The sequence below is a fragment of the Pongo abelii genome, chromosome 23 (genome assembly GCF_028885655.2).
Source record: "Pongo abelii isolate AG06213 chromosome 23, NHGRI_mPonAbe1-v2.0_pri, whole genome shotgun sequence".
NCBI lineage: Eukaryota > Metazoa > Chordata > Mammalia > Primates > Hominidae > Pongo > Pongo abelii.
In genome coordinates, this window is record NC_085929.1 from 42,813,730 (window position 1) to 42,835,022 (window position 21,293).

Below are 21,293 nucleotides of genomic sequence, written 5' to 3' on the forward strand. Positions count from 1 at the left end.
AAACAACCTAATATCTAACAATATGGGGACAATAAACTTAGATCTTTCTAAATAAAATGGGGACACACTAAAGGATTTATAGAAAAAGTGATGCTTCAAAATAAGGCAGCTGTCTATGGCCATACCACCCTAAATGCACCCGATCTCATCAAAATAAGGCAGCGGTCTACGGCCATACCACCCTAAACACGCCTGATCTCATCAAAATAAGGCAGCAGTCTACAGCCATACCACCCTAAATACACCCAATCTCATCAAAATAAGGCAGTGGGCAGAGGGGCGGGGGGGATAAGACGAATGATGAGCCGAGACTCGCCGTGAGTTAGTAACTGTTGAAGCCGCCTACGTGATGGGCACGTGGGGCTCTTTACACTCTCCCCTCTTTGTTTTGCATGTTTGAAAAGCTCTGTAATTAAAAGCCAGAATGAGAACTAAGTTTAATTCTTTTTTTTTTTTTTTTAAGTCTTGTAGGAAAGAGCTGCCCAACGATATTCATCACTGGGAATTGTTTTCCTTCTCTCGATTTTTCTGTATTAAGAGTCATGTAGTATTTTTGTAATAGAAAATGGAGGTTTCTCCTTAATGGTCAGGGAAACGAACAGGTGGCAATAATAATACGCGATGTCTTTTGGAAACAACGGTCTTGTCTTTCATGCAATGCTTCTGCACAGAAACAGCCGTGAGCTGTCAGTGTACAGCGAATGGGAGAAAGACTAACAAAATGAGCTTCCAAGTATTTTTGAGAGATGGGTTTGGCACCCTAAAAACCCCCATGGCCAGCACCATAAAAGAAACTAGAGACCCCTGAGAGAGGCAGAAAGCAGTCTGCACTGGGCGGGACCTCCACTCCGGGGGCAGGCAGGCACATCAGTCTGGCAGGAAGGAGCAAGCAGTGCTGCTCGTCTCTCAGCACGCGTGGCAAGCCCAAGGCAGCAGGTGGTAGAGAAACAGCCGCTTGGCACAGGCTCGAGGATGACGGGAGCCGCCACCGTGGCACCAGAAGGAGTTGAGCTACAGTGGCATCAAGTTCCTGCTTTTATACCAGACAGGACATGCCTATATCCTTGATGACCAATCGGCCAAAATACCGTCTCAATGTAAAGAGGCACAATGCAGCCTCAGGATGGCACTTCCTGGGCATGAAGCCTTGAGTGTGCCATGAAGCTTCTCCAGTGCTCTAGATGGGGTGATGCCACCTCTCTCCAGGTTGCTGTGAGGACTGCATCAGGGAATCATGTGAAAGTGCCTGACATGGACACTCCAGGATGGCCCAGAACAGCCTCAACTGTGCTGCTGCAGGCACATTCACCCAGGAGGCAGCCGGCTGCCCTGGCCCCAGAGGACATACCTGCTCTTTAGTCTGCGCCTTCTGGACGTAATCCCGTCCCACTTTGATGCGCGGGGTGAGGATTCCTCTGGTGAAATCGGTCACATTGATACCCAAGAGATGGGACACCTTTTGGGCAGCTAAGATTTTTCAGAGAATAAGAGAGGGACAAAAAGTCCTAATTAGACCCAAGAGAGTAAGTCCCACTGCTTGACTTGGGAGCAGAGAGGAAGAAAGCCACGGGGTGAATGAGCAATCATTACCAGGACAACCGCACCTGGGCCCTTCTTTAGCAGGGCCACAGACACCTAGCACCCCCCAGACTCAGCAGCCACACGCAGGTCAGTGGGCAGGGCAACTGTACCTCCCCAGAGCCCCACGGGGCAGAGAGGAAGGCGTCCTGACTGGAGGCCCCAGCCAGCGGCAGCTGAGGTTCCTCTGTCCACTCTCAGCCACACACCTCAGAGTGTAAAAGCAGGTCCCTACCCACCAATGGGGCTGAGAGGAGCAGGCCGGCCTGGTGCTGGGGCACAGAACAGCACAGGATCCCACAGGAGTGTCTTTTTTTTTTTTTTTTTTTTTTGAGACGGAGTCTTGCTCTTGTTGCCCGGGCTGGAGTGCAGTGGCGCGATTTTGGCTCACTGCAACCCCTACCTCCTGGCTTCAAGCAATTCTCCTGCCTTAGCCTCCCAAGTAGCTGGGATTACAGGCGCACGCCACCATGCCTGGCTAATTTTTGTATTTTTAATAGAGATGGGAGTTTCACAATGTTGGCCAGGCTGGTCTCGAACTCCTGACCTCATGATCTGCCCGCCTCAGCCCCCCAAACTGCCGGGATTACAGATGTGAGCCACCACGCCCGGCCAAGAGTGTCTTTTACAATCCACACACCCATGCGTTACATCTTTAGAGAGACCCTAAGGAGGACACGTTAAGACTGAATAACTTGCATGGGGTCATTTGCAGCAACCCTAACAAAGGGGCTGAATCGGGTGTGGCAAGGACATAATTTCAGGATCTCGACATAGTCACGGGCAAGGCTCCCATTAAGGAGGAGCTAAGGCAGAAATCACTGGTGTCCTGACGAATGGTCTGGTCTCAGGAATGAATGAGGGAAGCTCTGGTCCACATGATCACAAGTTTAAGTTATTCTGAAATGCTTACTTGGTGAGAAGAAAAAGCAGGGTCATGTTTACATGTGTTTTACATCTGTACAGAAAATACCGACAGATATACGGCCATAAACTCACCTAACATTAAAAAGAACAGTGTCCGGAATTTCCGCAAGACCTTCCCTCCTGAGCAAATCCATGGCCAAGCACCTGCCCCATTATTTCCGGCGAGAGGCCCCGGGTGTTACCTGTGTTGTCGGGCATGGACGCCTGGTCAGTGTTCCGCTCCTTCTTGAAGACGATGTTGCCGAGCTGAAGAACCCCTGAGATGACCCGCAGCAGGCCTTTGGGTGCAATCAGAGGCAGCTCAGAAGCACACATGGGTCATGGTGATTCCCGGGGGTGGGGGCCACTCATCCACGGATCCTCAAGCCAGACAAGCCAAGCAGGGACACCCCCCAACTCCCTGGGGCCACAGAGGCACCAAGTCTGCGTCTAACGGTGTGTGGTGGGCCCAGCCACCCTAGAGGGCTCACCCCCTCCCGGCCGGCATGGCCTGTCCACACTGCCATTCATGCTGGGCTTCACCAGCACAAAGCACCCATCCATCCCCAGCTTCTTCCACACTCCCCGAGACAGGACATGAATATTCTACTTTCAGCAAATGGCAAGGGCTGTGCAGTGGACCCGAGCCCTGGGCAGTTAAGGACATGTCCTTTGCACCCTTTCTGAGTGCCTGTGGTACCACCAGGAACAAATAACCCTGAACCTCAAATCTGAGGAATCATTTTCCCACACACTGAAGGCCTTCCCCTTTCCCTGGCCTCTAGCAGACTCCCCAGGCCCATCGGCTACCCTGATGCCCCTGAGGGCGTGGGTACCAGCCTTCCTCCGCCCCACCCTCGACCACAGGAGGGCCAGCCCTGTACCCATTTGCTCCTCTTCTGGGATGCCCATAATCCTCATGGCCTCCATGGTCTCCTGGAACATGTCCTTGTCCTGCTGCCCGGGGATGGTGACGTGTCCATTGGACAGGAAGCGGTATTTGTTGTACGGCTCCAACAGGAGATCGGCTGTAAGGGGTGGAGGGCAAGGGCACCTCAGCGAGGTGCTGAAAGCAGAGGCTCCATCAGCACTGTGACCTCGAAGGTTGGAGAGACTGGGAAAGACCCTGAGCCCTGACGCACCCTGGAAACCGCAGAGTAGCCAGCAACGTTCAGCTTTCCTCAGTGTCTGAGACTCTGACACTCCCATCTTCTGGCCCAGGAGAGCGCCAGGGTCCTGTGATTTGCAGGTACACGTGCAACCCACCCTAGCTTTTCTCTGGCATGGTCAGACAGAAGACCAAGTCCTTAGGATGGCGCAGAGAACAGGAGTCACTCTCACTTCTGCCCGCTAAACCCAAGGCCAAAAGTTTTCATTTCCCAAATGATGTCTACAGCCCAATTCTGGCAAGAGGCCCAGAGCCTGGCAGCCCCGGTGTCAGGCTGCAGGCCGACTACTCACTCTTCAGGTGCTCTCCAGCCCCAGACAGGAGATAATAGAAGATGTGGAAGGTCCGTTCTTCCTTGGCTTGGCGGATAGCACGAGATTTCTCCAAAAGATCTTTGCATATATTAAGGAGCAACACAAGCTGGGGGGAAGGCAAGCCCTCCACTGTCCTCATTTTTTTTTTTTTGGAGACAGCGTCTTGCTCTGTCGCCCAGGCTGGAGTGCAGTGGCATGATCTCGGCTCACTGCAGCCTCCACCTCCTGGATTCAAGCGATTCTCCTGCCTCAGCCTCCCAAGTAGCTGGGATTACAGGCACCCACCACCACACCCAGCTAATTTTTAGTAGAGACAGAGTTTCGCCATGTTGGCCAGCTGGTCTTGAACTCCTGACCTCAGGTGATCCACCCACCTTAGCATCCCAAAGTGTTGGGATTACAGGCATGAGCCACTGTGCCCGGCCAGCCTTCCATTGTCCTCTTATTCTCGTCCAAAGGAACTCAACTTCACAAGGAAGAATGGCACAAAATGGCAAAACACAGCAAAAGCAAACTGCCTCGGTTCTCACCTTCAAGGGGCATGGCACGTCCAAGAGGAGCTCACACCTTCGGGAGCCTTGTCTCATTCTTACAGGTAATGGGAACAAGAACATTCCCACAAGCAAAGGCTAAACGCTGGCACGCGGGAGAGATAAAGTGGCATCCCCCAAATGCCCACCTCTGGGAGCCACACTAGATGGCTTTCAACAGCTCCATTCCATTCAAAGCACAGGTTATCCTGCCTGTAAATAAGGAAAGCCCTAAGCTCTGTGTTGGGTTTGCACTAGCCAATCCTGACAGTCCCCTAGCTCCACAGAGAAGGTGTCAGGACAGGCCCATAAGGGGAAAGTGCTGGAATCAGGAGGCAGCTTCTTCTCTACAGAGGTCATGCCTCCCCTCCGGATCCAGAACTCTTATCCCAACGAACCACAAGGATACAAGTCTCAATGTTGGCTCCAACGATGTAGCCATTGACATCAAAGTTGATGCGAATGAATTTGCCCTAAGAAAGAAAAGATAGCAAGAGATCAGGGGTGCCCCTGACATGGGGAGCTAGAGAGCAAGGGGGAGACCAGAGCCCCCCGCCCCACCTCCGGTGGGCACAGCTTAGAGGGAGAAAACCCAGAGATGGGACCCATGTACCAAGCCAGGGGCCCCCTACGCCCACACTGCACGGGACCTCGGGACTCAGGTGCCACACTGCCTGAGGTCATGAGCCTAAGACAAGCTGATCCCACACCCAGGTTCCTCCGCAGAGGGGGAAAGAGACCAGTTATCTGGAAGTGTTCCTCTCTGCCTGACCCGGGAACTAACTGGCTACTGGTGTCAGCAGAGCACTCTGGGGCAGAGCAGGCAGCGCCCTCACTGGCCTTGCCACCTCTCATGAGGGAGGCTGAAGAAGCTACTCATGGCCTTCTGCCTTAAGAGGGGCAGGGCAGGTCCACACCAACTGGCATTCAGTCTGGCCTAGTCCACACGACAGGCCAGATAGCACCGAGTCTGAACCGTCCTCGGTTTTGAGGGGAGGGCACCCAGGAAAAGGTAGGATGAGCCAAAGCTCCGGGCAGGGCCCTCTGTCCCCAGAGCCAGGGCGCCGCCACGCTACTCACGAAGCGGGAGGAGTTGTCATTCTTCACGGTCTTGGCGTTCCCGAAGGCCTCCAGGATGGGGTTGGCCTGCAGCAGCTGCCGCTCCAGCTCACCCTGCAAGGAACCCAGGGACACAGTGAAGGCCGGGCAGTGACCTGGGCTGCCGAGCCTGCCCTGCCTGGAAGGGGGACGATGGCAGAGCCGTGTCAGCATGTCCAACGTGCCAGGAACAGAGGTTTCCGGGTGGGCTCCAGTGTGCGACTCCAACCAAGGCCAGGCCCCGGTATCAGCCAAGTGCGCCTTCCTGCCAGGCTTTGGAAACCTTGGTCAGTTCGAACTTACTTCTGTGGCCCTGGAAACGGCAGGCAGGAAGCTTCCTCATCTCTCGGAACCTGGCCCTGGAGGACCCATGTGAAAGCAGCACTTAAACTAGGGAGCCGGCGGCACAGACACCCTGGGACAGTGTCTCCACCCTGTATACACCAGCTTCCCTCTACCTCCTTGCCTCTAATCCTCACATTTTTATTCCTTTTCATAGGAAAAGCAAATGAGGGGATCGGATCTGGAAAATATACATGCTCATCTCATCTGTGTCCTGATAAATGCTTCACTTTCTGTACCAGCCCCTCCACTGCCGCGTCCAAAACCCACCATGGCAGGCAGTGAGCACGGGATCCATGAGGCCCACTTTGGGCTCCAAGCTGTTTACTGAGAATGTCAATAAATCCTACTGTGAACTCCAGGGTGCTTTGTGGTAGACAAAATGCACCCTTGTGCCTTCTTATCCCTGGACCCCCACCACACTCACGGGGCAGGACAGAGCGGCCCCATTTCACAGAAGAGGAAGCTGAGGCCAAGGGAGGGGTGCTCAAGGTCATCCAGCTATCAATCAGCAGAGCGGGGTGGCAGAATTCCAGTCCCCTACCTAACCCATCAGCCACTGCCCCGTCTTCGCACCTGCACAGCAGGCCCATGCAACCAGGGATTAACTAACGATGGCTGAGGAAACTAGGGAGCTGGTTCCCCTTAATGCCTGAGTGCCCTCTGGAGGAAAGAACATCACACAAGGGCCAGGCAAGTCTTTGTATTTATTAAAGACTGGAGTCAAGCCAGGGTTTTCCGGGAACAGCAGCCGCCTGTGAGTGATGACAAGGAAAACTGGGAGGAGTAGGAGCTCCCAGGAGAGCCATGGACCCTGGCCTTACAAGCACACCTACCACAGACGAGATCCATCTGCAGGGCACTGGGGACACTGTGGAGTCTAGCCAAGCCAGACTGGAAGCCCACCTGAGACCACAAGGGACAGAGCAGAGCCTCCTCCTCTGGCAGCCCTCCTAGGCCAGGATGCCCCAACCCAGGGCTAGGAAGCCTTCCGCTTGTGAACCATCCAGACAAGTGAGGGCATTGCTCTAGTGCCCGCCCCTGAAGGAGGGTCAGCAGGGCCAGGTCAGAGGGCAGGGGTCAAGCCCACAGAGCAGGCTCTACGTGTGCACTGGGCACCAGTGGTAACTGGACACCGGGCTTCCACCCACAGGCCTCGGGCGGGCCTGGGAAGTCGGCTGAGGCAGCCCACGGAGCCAGATTTGGATGAGAATGGCTCCCCCACCCACTATGCCGTTCCTCTCAGAGCACAGGCCAGGCTGCCAGGCTGCCAGGCTGGCTGAACCGCTCCCGTTCCCGCAGACAGAAGGGAGCGCGGCCCCTTCAGCGCCTGTGTCTGCCCTGGCCGGGAGGCGAACTGAGGCCTCTGTTTGGGACCACACGCTGTTGCCGTGGAAAGTGGGGCCGCGGGGCGAAGTCGGGAGCAGCCACTTCAGATTCCAGAGCTGTGTTCCCTGCTGACAACAGTGATGACTAACCTATGGCTTTTTCTCTACTGACATCTAATTGGGCACAGAAGAGATTCTAATTTTTCAATGAAATCTGCGTAACATGAAATGATGCGGTACTGTATAAGGTTTGGGATTACCCATCGGTTTCTGAAGGGCTTCACTGGGTGGTGTTTCTGCCAGTGGGCCCCAGCTCGTACACAAATAACAGAGCAGGGAGAGTCAAAGGTCACCGTTCAGGCTCCGGGCATCTGCCTGGAAAGCCCCTTGGACCAAGCTCTGCTTTGCCAACCTGCAGCCCAGGCCAAACCTGGCCTCCCCACAGCAAGGTGAGGTCTGTAACAACCCCTCTGCTGGTGTTGGGAGGGTCAACTCGGCCACTGCAAGTGAGAGAGTGCTGGCTCCCAAACCAATTCAAGGGTGTTCCGTGCTCCGGCTGCCTGTGGAAAATCACAGCACAGCTTCAGGCAAGGAAATCAACCAAACCAGCCAATGGCCTTTCACACTGACAGCCTGAGCTATGACTGGAAGCCTGGGGCAACCTACTCTCTCACTCTAGTGGGCTCAGGGCAAGGACGGGGTACCTACCAAAGTCTGCGTTTTGACAATGTGGCTCCCACTGTCACCCCCAACCCCAGCATGCTGTCTTTGCTGAGTGCTGCCTTCCTCTCTACAACAGGAACCCCAGATGTAAGGCATGTGATCTATTTCACTGCTCTCTGTGTCCTGTCTCCTGTCTTCCAGGACAGGAACTCCAATGTCACCCTCCCAAGAACCAGTCACCTACTAGGCAGTCAATAAATACTTGGGAAATGGATTTTACTGCAAATTCAGAGATGGAAAACCACAGCTAGAGAACTCCTAACCTCACAGCTCTGTTTTTAAAATAGGCCTCCTAAAAAGAATGGAAAATGGGGGGTAGGGAGGGAGAGAGGGATGGAGAGAGAGAAAGAGAAGAAAAGAAACTTTATTAGTTTCTAAATATAACTCCTGACGCCCCGTGGAAAAAGATTCCAAACGTCTTGAGAAGCTTGGCACATGAAAAGTTACTTTTGGTTCAGTTCCAGAAGACTGTACTCCTTAGGCCATTCTGCAGGCCACACCCCAGACCTGCATGCAGACTCACACCCCTCCTTACTTACGAAGGCCGCACACAGCACGCCAGTAAGGTGGAGCCGCCAGGAGCGGCCAAGCTCCCCTGACGGCTTCAAGGAACACCACTGGCACTTAGCTTTCACAGGGGAGTTTAAGAGTGTGTGCTTGAGAGAGAGCATCCCACAGCCATGCTTAAGTCTGATCACCCCAACCTCTGAAAAACTCCAACGTGAGAACTCCCCAGCACTGCTTCTGACTGGCACGGCGGTGACAGGTGAGGGCAGCCGGCCATCTGCATCTGGTCTGGACCACAGAGCGTGGAGGGCTCCGTGAGAGCGGAGTCCCCGTCCACCGTGCCGGGGTCAGGTTCCGCATGGGACATGACAGCTATGGTGCACTGTGGGGAAATCCGGGCATGACTGGAGTTTCTGAGAACAATTAGGTGTGAGGCCCGTCCCCATTCTGCAGGAGCTGTCATTTCAGAGTGCACAGGAGGTCACTGTGTGCCACACCCAGACCCTCCTCCCAAGACAGTCAGTGAGCTGAGCCTAAAAGAAGAGTTCTAGCTGCAGAAAGTGACAAGTGTGGGGTGAAAAGCTGCTTAGAACAAAATACAGAATTCAAGGGCACACGATGGGCAGAACACGCATTCCCAGTGCAGAACGTGCAGTAAACGTGCAGCTCACCTAGCGAGGACGCTGCTGGGTTCAACCATAATCCATCAAAAGGGAGAGGAAAAAAATGGAGGTGAGATGACTTTCCAATTGCCCTTTCTCTCTTCGCTGGGGTGGTGGGGGTGGGTGGCTGTCCACCCAGAGGCATTTCAACAGCAGGGAAAAGAAATGAAGTCAAACACAGGTCTGCCTGAGACCCTTCAAGCCTCCATCAACTTGAGGACCAAGTCTTGGAATCCGCCTTCCAGCCTCAGAAGGGGAGGACACACAGCAATGAGCTGCAAACGCCAAGAAGGCTGCTATGCAAACTCCAGGACCTCGCCAGTTTCCACAGCAACTCAGAAGGCTAGGAGGTCAAGGATGGAATGGGCTTGCTACCGCCAGACCACTCCCAAGACAGGCCACGCTGTCGCCTCCACGGAAATGGGCCCAGCCTCTGCTTCATTCCCCAAAGCATCCTCTTGTAAAGCTGAAGCCAGGACCACTAAGCGCTCTTCCTCCATCATCCCACCAAGGCCAAGCAAGCGGCCACGGGACAAGGGCCGCAGCACTCACCTGGTCCTTCTTGCTCTTGTGCGAGGACGCCACATATGCCAGATACTGGATGACCTTCTTGGTGTTCTCCGTCTTGCCAGCTCCAGATTCACCACTACCAAGAGAGGCAAGGAAGTCCCAGGCTTAGGCATGGCCAAGTCCTTGACCTCTGTCCCTTCCCACTGCACGCTCCACTGCCTCACATTCTGTTGGGTGCCCGTGAAGGACCCAACGTGTGGCAGAAAACGGGACTGCCACATAAACGCTCTGGAATCCTCAGGCAGTCCACTTCCCACGGCCCTCCAGGGGCCGGACAGAAGTAAACTGAAATCCACTGCCTGCCCTGGTCACTTGGCAGCCTTCACATCCAAGTATTTTAAAAATCAGTTTTAGGCAGCTGTGGACTTAGGGGTCAAAGGCATTTGTACATGTTCCTTTGAAACGTCACTTAAAGGAACGTTCTGTGCCATTAACTCCCTTGGCAATGGGGTTTATGGATCTCCTTGTTAAGTTCAGAGGCTGAGAGGCCCCAGTGTCTACTTCAATCCAGGTAAAGAAAAGCCACCATCCAGAGCAAGAAGGAATGCCTTCCGCCCAGAAGTTACGGAGGAGCTGGTTCCCAGTTGGATTGTGGAGAAATCTTGCTTTTCCTTTCTGCCATAAGCTCCACCCTCCTTCCCACTGGCTCCTTGAGGAAGGATGATTGAAATTGAGCTCATCCATGCAGTGGGACCACTGAGTAGCAAACATACAAACTGAAGTCCTAGCCCTTGGAGAAGTGGAGGAAGGGACCTTGAATTGGGAATGGGGGACTCCACAAGCCCCAGTTGTGGTTTCAGTAGGAGACCTCAAGAATGAGAACAGATTGGGGTGAAACGAACCACTACCCAGACGGAGAAATACTTACGTGCACAAGATGGATTGATCTTCTCGGTCTGAAACAAAGGAGACATCAGATTAACTCCCGCCAGATACAAAAGCCTTCCCCCTCTTGCTCCCGAAGAGCTGCCCGTTTCCCAGACAGGGAGCACAGTGTCACAGATGCTGTCTTTGCGGGGATCTCGCAGCCCACCCTCACACCTGAATGGGAGGAGCATTTGCGGGGGAGAGTGCCATTGGGCAGCTGCTCCTGCCGCCCAGGAGCTCAGACTGTCCACCCACGCTGTTCAGCCCCCAACAGAAAACCAGAAATAGTTCTGTGTCTCCCACCTTAGAGGAACTAGTGTGTGGAAAACTCTCCAGGAGTCGACTTCCCTGGGAGCTGAGTGGGACCTGCCCTGTGTGTTTATAACGGGGGTGCTGAAGCTGTTAGAAAGAAGCCTGCTGCAGGTGCTCTAAATACCATCCCCATTGAAGGAAGGAGCACCATTTAAGAGGCTGGGGGAGGAGGGGTGACGAGGCCTGGCTTTGCAACGGGACAGCCCTGGGATAAGATGCTGCCTCACAGCCTGAGACCCGGGACAGGTGCGCAGGCTTCTCTGAGCCCCAGCTCCCTCCTCCGCAGCGTGGGATAACAGTACTTGTGTCCACAACACATGTGAACACATCAGTATGGTGTCTGGCAAGTGGAAGGCGTGCAATGATGTCACTTTAGACGCAGCTTATAAAGAATGACAGCTTCTGATGGGTTTCTGTGACAACCTGTTCTCTAGCCGGGTGTCAGGAACTTTCAGCAACTATCAACAGCTCCATGAACTCCTCGGCAAGGAAGGTTATAAATACCCACCCTCCCCCAGTACAGGAGGGGCAGTAATGCCCACACTCTGAAAGCTAATTTTGCCAGAAACACTAAGGCATCCTGGCTGTTCAGTACTGGGTATTCAAGCAACAGCTAAAAACACAAACTCATTTTTTTCCGTTTTATCCCACCACATCTAATAGCCTCACCGTCCTTGAAGTCAAATTGGCCTGAATCCAGGATCAGGCTACTTACAAATATTTGAGCTGCAGTGAGGTATTTAATTCTGAGTCTCAGTTTCTACGTCCACGAAGTAGATCTGCTACTAATTCCCTTGCAGGATTAGTTTGAAAAATAGAAATAACACATAAAATGGACCTGCCGCAGTCCCCGTAAAGACAGTAAGCTCCACAAACGGGTGCTGTCTCTACCGACTTCCCCATCGCGACGTCGCCACGATGGGTGGCAGTGGCATTGTCAGGGCAGCGGGAGCATCCGTGGCTGTTGGTACAGTATCGACACTGGGTGGAAACACGGATTCAGCGATGTGTGAAGGACACACTGAGGGGCTCGCACCGCCTGGTCAGGGCTCTGCGTGACTAGGCACTGGGAGAATGACTCATGGCTTTCCACGTGCATGGCCTCAGGAGACACATTTAACCGTTCAACACCAGTAGACACCGACCAGCTAGGCTGCCTGCCTCTTCCGAGGTGAGCTTTCTAGCGTGCCTGACCTCAGCAGCGTGTGGGGCTGGGCACTGCCTCCAATCTCTTCTTCTGCCCACTGGTCATTCAGGAGGGAAAAGGAAGCCCAGACAGAAAGAAGAAAAAACAAACCTCACACCCAACACCAATGGCAGCTGCCCCTGCCCTGGGCCGCAGCTTTCTCCCAGCCCCCTAAGCATCAACGGGGTGGGGGCGCAGAGGGGCTGGGTCACTCCCATTCACAAACACACCCCACACCCTGCTCTCTGATGTGGAAGCTGCTCAAGAGGCAAGCTCTAGGGGGGCCTTACTCCCCCTTGCCTTTCTCAAAAAACACAGAGTCCTTCAAGCCTGCACAGCAAGGACAAAGATTAGAGACCTGCATCCTCGACTAGACAGACGGGAAGACAGAAGGGAGGGAGGCGGCAGGAACGACAGCCTGGGGAAGACAGAGCAATTTCATCGCTGGCCCCTAACAACAGTGTGGCAACCGATAAGGGTTTGGAACAAACATTTTTGTCATCCCAGCCCCTTGCCCTCCCCCACTGCGTCTCCCTGTGGTCTGCCCCAGCTGTGGGCATGTTTAGTCACCGGCTTTACTAGCAGGCAAGAATGTACCTGCGAGTGCTGGCAAGTCGTGAGCAGCAGCGGCCCAATGCTACCATAAAAGGAAACATTCTCCAGCCCTTCCAGAGGAACCGTTTTCCCAGGGCTGTCCCTAGGATGGCTGGAATTCCTCTAATTGTGTGAGGAGGAGTCAGAGGCTCTGCTGCTGAACAACAGGAAGCAGAGCCCCCAAACACACTCGAGGGCATGCACACACAGGCACATGCACGCACAAGGACATGGACACACATATAGACACACAAGCATCTGTGCATACACACTCACATATGGAGGTAGGTGTACAGAGGTACATGTGCACAGAAATGCATGCACACACACGTGTGCAAAGCCATATACATAGATCCACACATGGACGCACACAAGGCACACAGCTGCACACGCATTCACAGATGCATATCCACAAGCACAAGTGCAAACACAGGCACGCAAGACACATGTATTCACAGGTGAATGTGGACATATATGTATGCACATAGCCATGCACACACACGGATGTATGCACACACACTTCAAATTCCGAAACCCCAGAGCCAAACTCAGTGTCTCCTCTCCATTCACCCCAGCATCCCTAGCTCTCCCACTTCTCCAGCCTTCCCCTCTAATTCCTGAAGCCAATTTACCACTGTCAACACAGCCTAACCACACCTTAAAGAAATCTGGATTTGTTCTGCCAGGAACATTCATCTGGACAGATGCTTTCTGAAAGGCAAACTGCTGGGAGGCCTCCTCATTGCTTCATCTCTTGCCGCACTGCTTAGTATCCCAAATCCACCTGCCCTATGCACCACGAATCATACCATGGCCCCACGCAACCGAAAAGGTCTTTCCAATCCTGAGGAAGGGTTTTGGTCTGTTATCTTGTGTGGCCTCCAATAACCTTACAAGGTATCGTATTGTAACATACAAAGCAGGTATTATCGTCACTGTTTTGCAATCTTTCCATACAGCGGTTCTTCTGGATTGTTCCTGATCTCAGAGGCATCTCTTCTGGGCAGTGGGGTGGTTAGAATTCTTAGCAACCAGTGGACTCTTGGCCTACTCAGTTTACTCTACAGCCCACCGCCCCACCTTGTGCATTCTGGTGGAGACTGCCATTGGCACCCACCCCATCAACCCTTCCCCGCACTGTCATCTCACAGGATGAGCACATTCAGAGTCCGGCCCAATCCGCTTGTTTTGGCTTGAGTCCTTATTTGGCCTGTAAGGACTGAAGGCTTATTTGAAAACGCCCTTCCTTCCTCTAAACGGGAGGAGGCCGCCAGGGAAAAGCCTCTTCTGGGACACGAGCCCCCTGCCAGATGAAAGTCTAGCCGTGGTAGGCGCCTGAACCCCCTGCCCCAGCCCCTCTCTTGGTGAGGGTGGGGTAGAGACGGGGTTATGAGTCACTCTGCAGTAGTTTTCAGACTTTTCAAAAAGCAGCAGCAGTCCTTCCTCAGATAAAATCTTCCCAAATCCCTGAGCAAGGGACACTGGGTGGTGGAGACAGGGTTCCTCAGAGCTCAGTTTGACAACCACTAGTCCATATGTCTGGAGCAGTTCTGCAAAGGAGGAAGCCACAGCCGAGAGCGCTGCAGCCCTGGGTTCCGCTCTTCCCCACGCAATGCCTGGCCCCTTGACCTCTCTGGGAATGAAGGGACTGCTCTGAGGATGGAAGGAAATGGTGTTCCTGTCATACACGGTGTGAGGCAGACGCCCAGACATGCCATCCTCACCCGCCTCCTGTCTCGGAGCTCCCAACTGAGCAATTCCCTGGCACCGCCACAAGAAAGTCTTTTATAAAAGTTACAAATTCAGGAACCAGGCCATTTTCTCCCTGGATTTCATTTTCAACCTGAAATGTCCTGAGGCCAAGCCCATGCAGTGAGAGCATCTGAGCTGATGTGGCCATCTACCTGTGGACAGGTGTTTCCAGCCAGCTCAGCAGGCTGGGCCCAGGAGGGAGGAAGGGGAACCTGACCGCAGGTATTTCATCCCAGGTGCAGACTTCTGCTGGGGGCTTAAGGCTCACTTCCTCTGTGAGAGGAGCTGCAGCTCACTCTTGTCCATAAAAGGCCACGAGGCTCACAGAGCGGTGACATCAGCCCGACAGGAAGTACAGAGGAAGGGGCCGGTTCACCAGCAGCCACTGCTGGGACTGACTCATCACCCCGCTCCCAAGATCACACCTCCCGAGGTTCTGGCATGGAGCAGCTCTCTCGGGCTCCACCTGGGAGAGGCCCCTGCAGGACCCCATCTTCGGCTCCACTGGGCTTCTTGAGAAATGGGTATGGGCCAAGAAAGAAAGACAGGAAAAAGGGCAGTTTCAGGTTGGACAACATGTCAACGTTGGGTGAGACTGATGGGATAATCTGAGACAAATGGGACCAAAACTTTCCACCACCAGGGAGCCTTCTGCTTTCAGGGAAACTCCAGAGTGGCCCCTGGGAGTGGCTTGCTATATGTGTTGGCACTGTGAGCCCTGCCCTGCGTTGCCAGGATGGCTTGATCAGAGTTGCACAAATGGGGCTGAGAACTCAGGTCTCTGGAAGCCTCACCCACCCCCGGACTCCCCTCCATCGAACACCCCTATGGGCACAGCACTCGGCACCTCCCGCAGGCCTGCCTCAGTGCTGCAAAGAAAGGGCCGCGACACGCTCGTGACGGGAAGCTCTGCTTCTCCACAGCCAGCTCAATTCACAAGCTTGGGTTACAAGTCTTTGGGAGGCAAATAGAGAGGTGAAGAAAAGCAAGTGCAAAATGATGCTTCATATTAGCAGAGGCTGCAGATCTGTGCCGAGTGGGGTGGAGCTTCCTGGCAGCCTGTCTGCCTAGCAATCCTCCAGCAAAGGAGGAAGCCCCTTCCGTCGCTCCCAGGCACACAATGTGGTCATGGGCAAGTGTGCCCTCCAGGCCACCACGGTAGGTCCAGACCAAGGGACATGCCTGCTCAGCAGCATCCACACCAGAAGCCAATTCGACTTGGCCCAGTGCCTCTGCCCATAGCCCCTGTGATCCCCCAGGTGGAACCTTGGTTTGAACCCGCTGAGACCCAAGTCCCCACTTACAGGAGGCAGAGAACGGGTAGCCCTCCCCCTCCAGGCACCCTGGATAATTAAAAAAAAAAAAAAAAACCTCAAGGGATTGCTCTTAACTTTCATTATGTCAGACTAAGCGAGGCCCCAAACAAGCCTTCTCTTGGCCAAAATGCATTAGGAAAACACAGGTAAGTTCCCAGCACACAGGCAAATCTGCCAGAAACAGCACTGCTGTTTCTGTGGGTGGGGCCAGGAGGGGGAACCTTCTCCTTCTGGGATTGTTGCCAAGGCAGCTCCAACAGGTTTGTCAGACTGGAGGGAAATTCAAAAGCCACATACAAGTGCTGACCACCCACAGCACATGCCACCGGGACACTCCCAGTCCAGTTCCGCCTTGCTCCTACCTAACATTCCCCTTGGGAAAAGGAAAGACAAGGCAGGAGGGGCCCCTGTTGAGTTCTGCAGAGGGCTGGAGCAACAGGGAATAAGAGGGAAGGAGCCGGGACACACACAGGGAGCATGGAAGACGCAGCCAGGCGCTGCTCATGACAAACTCGGCTCCCTGTTGGAGCACAAACAGGCCTGCAAAGACAGCAACTGGCTTTGTGAAACTCCTTTTGATGAGTCAAACGTGCTTGAGAGCACCAGGGACATCAATGGTAGGAGGCGAACAGTAACAGCGCGTGAACGTGCTGCCTTGGAGGAGCGGTCGGTAGAAGCAAAGGCATGTTGGTGACTGTTAGGCCAGGATTCACTCCTGGAGCACGGCTCACACTTCCTCTCCTTTCAGCTTAGACCTGTGCCCTGTTGTATCTGTGGACCACCTCATGTGGAAGAGACAAGATCTTCAGGAAGAATCCCGAAGCCAGGTGGGAATGACATCCTGAGCCCCCATCAGCACTGTCTGTTGCCAAAAGAAAACCTGGGGTCTCAAGAGTTTATGATCAAGGTCCACACAGGGCTGAAAGCCTTGGTCAAGACTAAACAAATTTGACAGAAGCCACTTGGAGAATCCCAACTTTTATACCTGTAGACTTTCAGCTCATTTATCTTTCTTTAGTTGTAGGGAATTACTTTGGTTCTCAACTGATACCTTCATTCCAGAAATCAGGTAGGTAAAGGAAAGCAACTCCTTTCTCTGAACACACTGTTGTTCAGCCCTGACAAACTGGGACACAGTTCAACTGAAGTCTCTGAGCCGGAGCTGAAGAGAACAGGAAAAACGGGCTGGTAGGTGACACTCATCAGGCAGCAAGAGAACTCGTCACGGGAGGCCAAAAGCACAAAGTGGCTTAGTGATTAGGGATTTGATGTGAGTTTTTGTTGTTGGTTTGTTTCAGGGGATGGGGAGCAGAAACAAAAAACACTGGGCAAAGCTTCCAAACACCCCCATCCAAAGTTTCAGGTTCTAAGAGGCCACTTCCTTTTCATCTCCTGCTCAGTGGGCCCAGAGCAAAGCATGGTGGGCCTGTTGGGTTGGTTTTACAAAAAAAAAAGTAAGCCTAACGCTGAATCCTTGAAAAGGGCCCGTTAACCACAGATTCCTCTTCTAGAAAGAAGACGTTCTAGAAATGAGACTGACAGGCAGGACCATGGGTAGTTCAGCAGCCTCATGCTGCGGCCGGGCTTTCCTTCCTGGGGGCGCAGGACAAAGCAGCCAGCTCGCATCAGCTCGAGGACCGCGCCTCCTGGCTGCAGCCATGGTGTTGGGTGGTGGCCCAGGGCCTGCTTCCCACAGCACCTGTCTGGTCCACCAGCAGCCCAGGGAACAGAAAAGCGTTTCAGGGCTGCAGAAGAACCAACTCTTGATCAAGCACATCTCCTAAAGCTCCACTGAGGCCACATCAGCCCCGGGCCTCAGCTCTGCGTGGACCAGACCAGACAAGCCAGAGACCGCGTCTGCTATCGCATTCCAGTGTGTGGCGCGGTTGCTGCAGGGGAAGCGGCTGTGACAACTCACTTCCTGCGCCTGGACTCTCGGGAGAGTGTTTTTGGGGAGATTCAAATGGCTGCCTGGAAGATGCATTTGGCCACCACCTTCATTAAGCGAGCAGGAGTGTGGACAGAAGGAATGAGCGATTTGAAGCCTCCGTGGAAGGCGGGGCAGTTCAGTCAAGAAGTGTTTGGACTCCTACTGCCAGCTCTAACAGGTACTTAACGCAGGCGTCACACACACGGCCTCTTACTTCTTACCATGGCCCTGCCAGGGAGTGTTATGAAGCCCAAGAGGAGGACAAGAGGACGAAGGTTCTATGAGAGTGAGTTGACTTGCTCCAGCCAGGTTGCAGTTAGGAAGCGAAAGAGGCAGATTCCTGCTCTGTCTAGTCCAAAACCCACAGTCTCTCCTCCACAACACACTTCCTCTTGCTCAAAGGCAATACGTGGCACTTTTCCCAAATCTAAGGCTGAGACAGGCCCGGCAGCCCCTTTTTGGTGCCCTATAGAAGTGCTGTGTCATCTATCAAAGGCCCGTACCCACCCCAGAGGCTCTCAAGGCTCAGTGGGGCACCCCTCCTCTGTGCTGGTCTCTCGCTCTCATCTTGAAGCTGATTTGCCTGTCTCTGGGCACGAGACAGTCACCTCCTCCAGGCAGGCCCCAGCCTGCTGTCTGTACACTCTCTGAAGAGTGCCGGGCACACACACAGTAGGTGCTTAGCTCAGCCAGCACAGGGAGACCAGCAGGTGCAGACACAGAACACGCCCCATCTTGGAGAGCCCACGCTGCCTCCACGGGCACATTTAGGCACACAGGGCCTGCTCCCGACCTCCCCAGCAGACAGCGGGGCCTTTGTGTGCTGATGGCTGGCAGGGCTGGCGGCCTCCTGGCTGGGTGCATTCCTGCTTCAGCAGAGTCATCCCATCTGTGGCTTCCATGGCGCTCCTTCCTCAGCTGCCTGTCCCGGTGAGTCGATTCAAACAGAGCTTTTCTGCCCCTTGAAGCTTTTTCCTGAGCCTCTGCCAAACATGGCACTTTTCCTCAGAAAGACCTTGGAAAGCAGACAGTTCCACAGGAGACACAACTAGCGGGGCAGGGAGAATGTGGAGAGAAGGAAAGAGAGGGCCTCTCCTCCCCTAGTGCCCCCCAACCACTGAGCTGGAGATAAGAATTCCTTCAAGACCAGCCAGAGAAAACGAGGGGCACCAATGCCCCGCGGGCCTGTGCCGGGGTAACAGGCACCAGGACAGGAAATTAGGAGACTGCTTTCTGGGGCTGGCTCTCTGTGGGCTTTTCGACAAGCCAGTTAACATATCTGTGCCTGTCTCTTTACGTATGAATTCGAAGAGCCATGCTCAGACGTGAAGATACACAAAAGTTCTACCCCTCATTGTTTACAGAAAAAGGTCAGACACCGAGGGGCATGTGCACACTCACTAGCACTCTGAGCGGCTGCTGGGTGACCAACTACCTCTGGTGCAGCTTCCATTGGGAACCAGGGATCGGGTGGGAGGGAGACTGGCACAGAACAAAGGGTTAAATTGCTCTCAGACAAGTTTAGGCCTAGAATGAAAGCAGATCTGCTTCCCCCAAAATGCTGGGAACTCATTAAAATATTAATACCATAAAGTCACTGAAAGTGAACCAAACCTGGCATTCTACCTTATTCACATAGAAGGGGCTTTTTCCACTCACTGGGGAGATAACTGGGCTCATGTCAAATTCCTCAACCAGCGAGTTCTCCTGTAGAGACATACACACCTTTCCCCACAGGGGAGACCCCAGAGGGTCTGGCCTGGGATCCAGAAGCACCATTTCCTAGGCCAGGCAGACCTTTTGCAGACCACAGCTGCTTCCACCTGAACTCTACAGCAGACCATTGTGCCTGCCCCGGGACACAGTCCCACCCATCCCCCGCTGCCTGGCAAGGGCCAGCAACACAACGTTTATGCTCTCTCACTCTCTTGGCCTTGGCCAGTTCAAAGCCTTTGATGCCATCACAGAGTTCCGAGGAACAGTCCAATTCCCAAGGCAGGAAGACCCAGGAACGGCCATGACAACGAATTAACAACAAGGTAAAGCCAGGGGCAGAAGGGTGAACCGACCATGTCACCCAAGGCCATGCTGGGCACGTCTGGGATGCCCTGTAACTACTTACTGACTGACACACACCACCGCCTTTCTGCAAGATCCGACCACCCCAGGCCACGCCACACCTGACAAAACTCCCAGGACACCTGACATTGGCTCAGTCATGCTGGTGCAGGTGTAGGCAGCAAATGTCTTGTTTTGTAGCTAGGGCCACAAATCTCTGCCTATAAACATGCCTCGTCTCTCCACCTGGACCGCCAGGGCATCCAGTAACAGGATAATGTCAAAACCTCCTGGCATTCTGGCACCTTCTGTCACCTACCTCCACAGCCTAATCCAAGGCACTACATGCTGTCATGTCCCACCCGTGCCCATGGCAGACAGCACTAATCCATCTCAGAATTCCTGCATCGAGTCTCAAATCCTTGCCAGCACAGGGCTCCAGGCAGCCACTACTGATCGATCGGAGATGACACTCAAAGTAAAACTAATCTGCAATGCTTAGTCCAGTAGTTCTTAACTGGGAATAATCTTGCCCCCCACGGAACACTTGATGGCAATGTCTGAGAATATTTTTGGTTGTCACAACTGGAGAGGGAAGGTGTGGCTGGCACCAAGTGAATAGAGGCCAGGATGCTGCTAAAAACTCTACAGTGCTCAGGAAGATCCCCCACCCCCAACAGAGAATCATCCAGCCTCAAATATCACTAGTGCCAAGTGTGAGAATCCCTGGCTTAGTCTGACAATAGGTGAGTGACATATAATTTATCCTCCAAACTGGGATGCTTCTGAAAGTGAAAGAGAGTGCTACTAATAATAACTGTGGAACAACAGGCATAAATCAGGACTGTACAGGCAAACCAGCACACTGAACAGATAAAGGCAGATGGAGGTCCCCAGGAGGGGTCAAAGAGCTCCTCTCCTACAAGTCCCCAGACAGAGCCACCAACTGCCCTATTTGGCAGAATAAATGCTAGTATGTCATAAGGCACAGCCAGATCAGGAAGGAAATCTTTGTCTAGTTCTTGTTTAAAGAAAAAGCACAAAAGGAACTTTCCGGCTGTGCCTTTTAAGATGTAAGTGGCAGAGAACAAATCTGTTTCCTCCAAAGCCAGGTGGGCAGCATGCACTAAGACTTCACTCCAAAAGACAGGAGCAGATTTTAACAGCCTGCAGACCCCGAGGCTCCACGGGTGACATATGACCCAGGGCAAGAACCAAAGGTTCCTCTGGACATTTTTCTTTTACTAGTGAACCAGCTTGTCATAACATGGACAACTTCTGTTACTAACTTCCTCCCTGCTCCAAGAACAAGAAACCTATTAGTATTTGCTTTGCAGGTCAGCTATATACAAAAAGAAGGAATTTTCTTTTCTTTTTTTTTTTTTTTAATTGAGACCAAGTCTCGCTGTGTTGCCCAGGCTGGAGTCCAATCACACGATCTCAGCTGACTGCAACCTCTGCCGCCCGGGTTCAAGCAATTCTCATGCCTCAGCCTCCTGAGTAGTTGGGACTACAGGCATACGCCACAATGCCTGGCTAATTTTTTTGCTTT

General features: G+C 53.4%; 1 protein-coding gene across 4 annotated transcripts in view; it reads right to left on the reverse strand.

The window, feature by feature from the left end:
* The window catches only part of MYH9 (myosin heavy chain 9), a 105,957-nt gene that overhangs the window by 34,434 nt on the left and 50,230 nt on the right, over window positions 1-21,293 (reverse strand). For all 4 annotated transcript variants that reach the window (XM_024239996.3, XM_063723041.1, XM_063723040.1 and 1 more), the window contains exons 4-11: window positions 10,595-10,622; window positions 9,709-9,802; window positions 5,577-5,669; window positions 4,906-4,969; window positions 3,946-4,044; window positions 3,369-3,512; window positions 2,688-2,783; window positions 1,349-1,467 (exon numbers count right to left, since the gene is read on the reverse strand). In XM_024239996.3, the coding sequence (XP_024095764.3) occupies window positions 1,349-1,467; window positions 2,688-2,783; window positions 3,369-3,512; window positions 3,946-4,044; window positions 4,906-4,969; window positions 5,577-5,669; window positions 9,709-9,802; window positions 10,595-10,622 (737 nt within the window). The remainder of the gene's footprint in view (window positions 1-1,348; window positions 1,468-2,687; window positions 2,784-3,368; window positions 3,513-3,945; window positions 4,045-4,905; window positions 4,970-5,576; window positions 5,670-9,708; window positions 9,803-10,594; window positions 10,623-21,293) is intronic.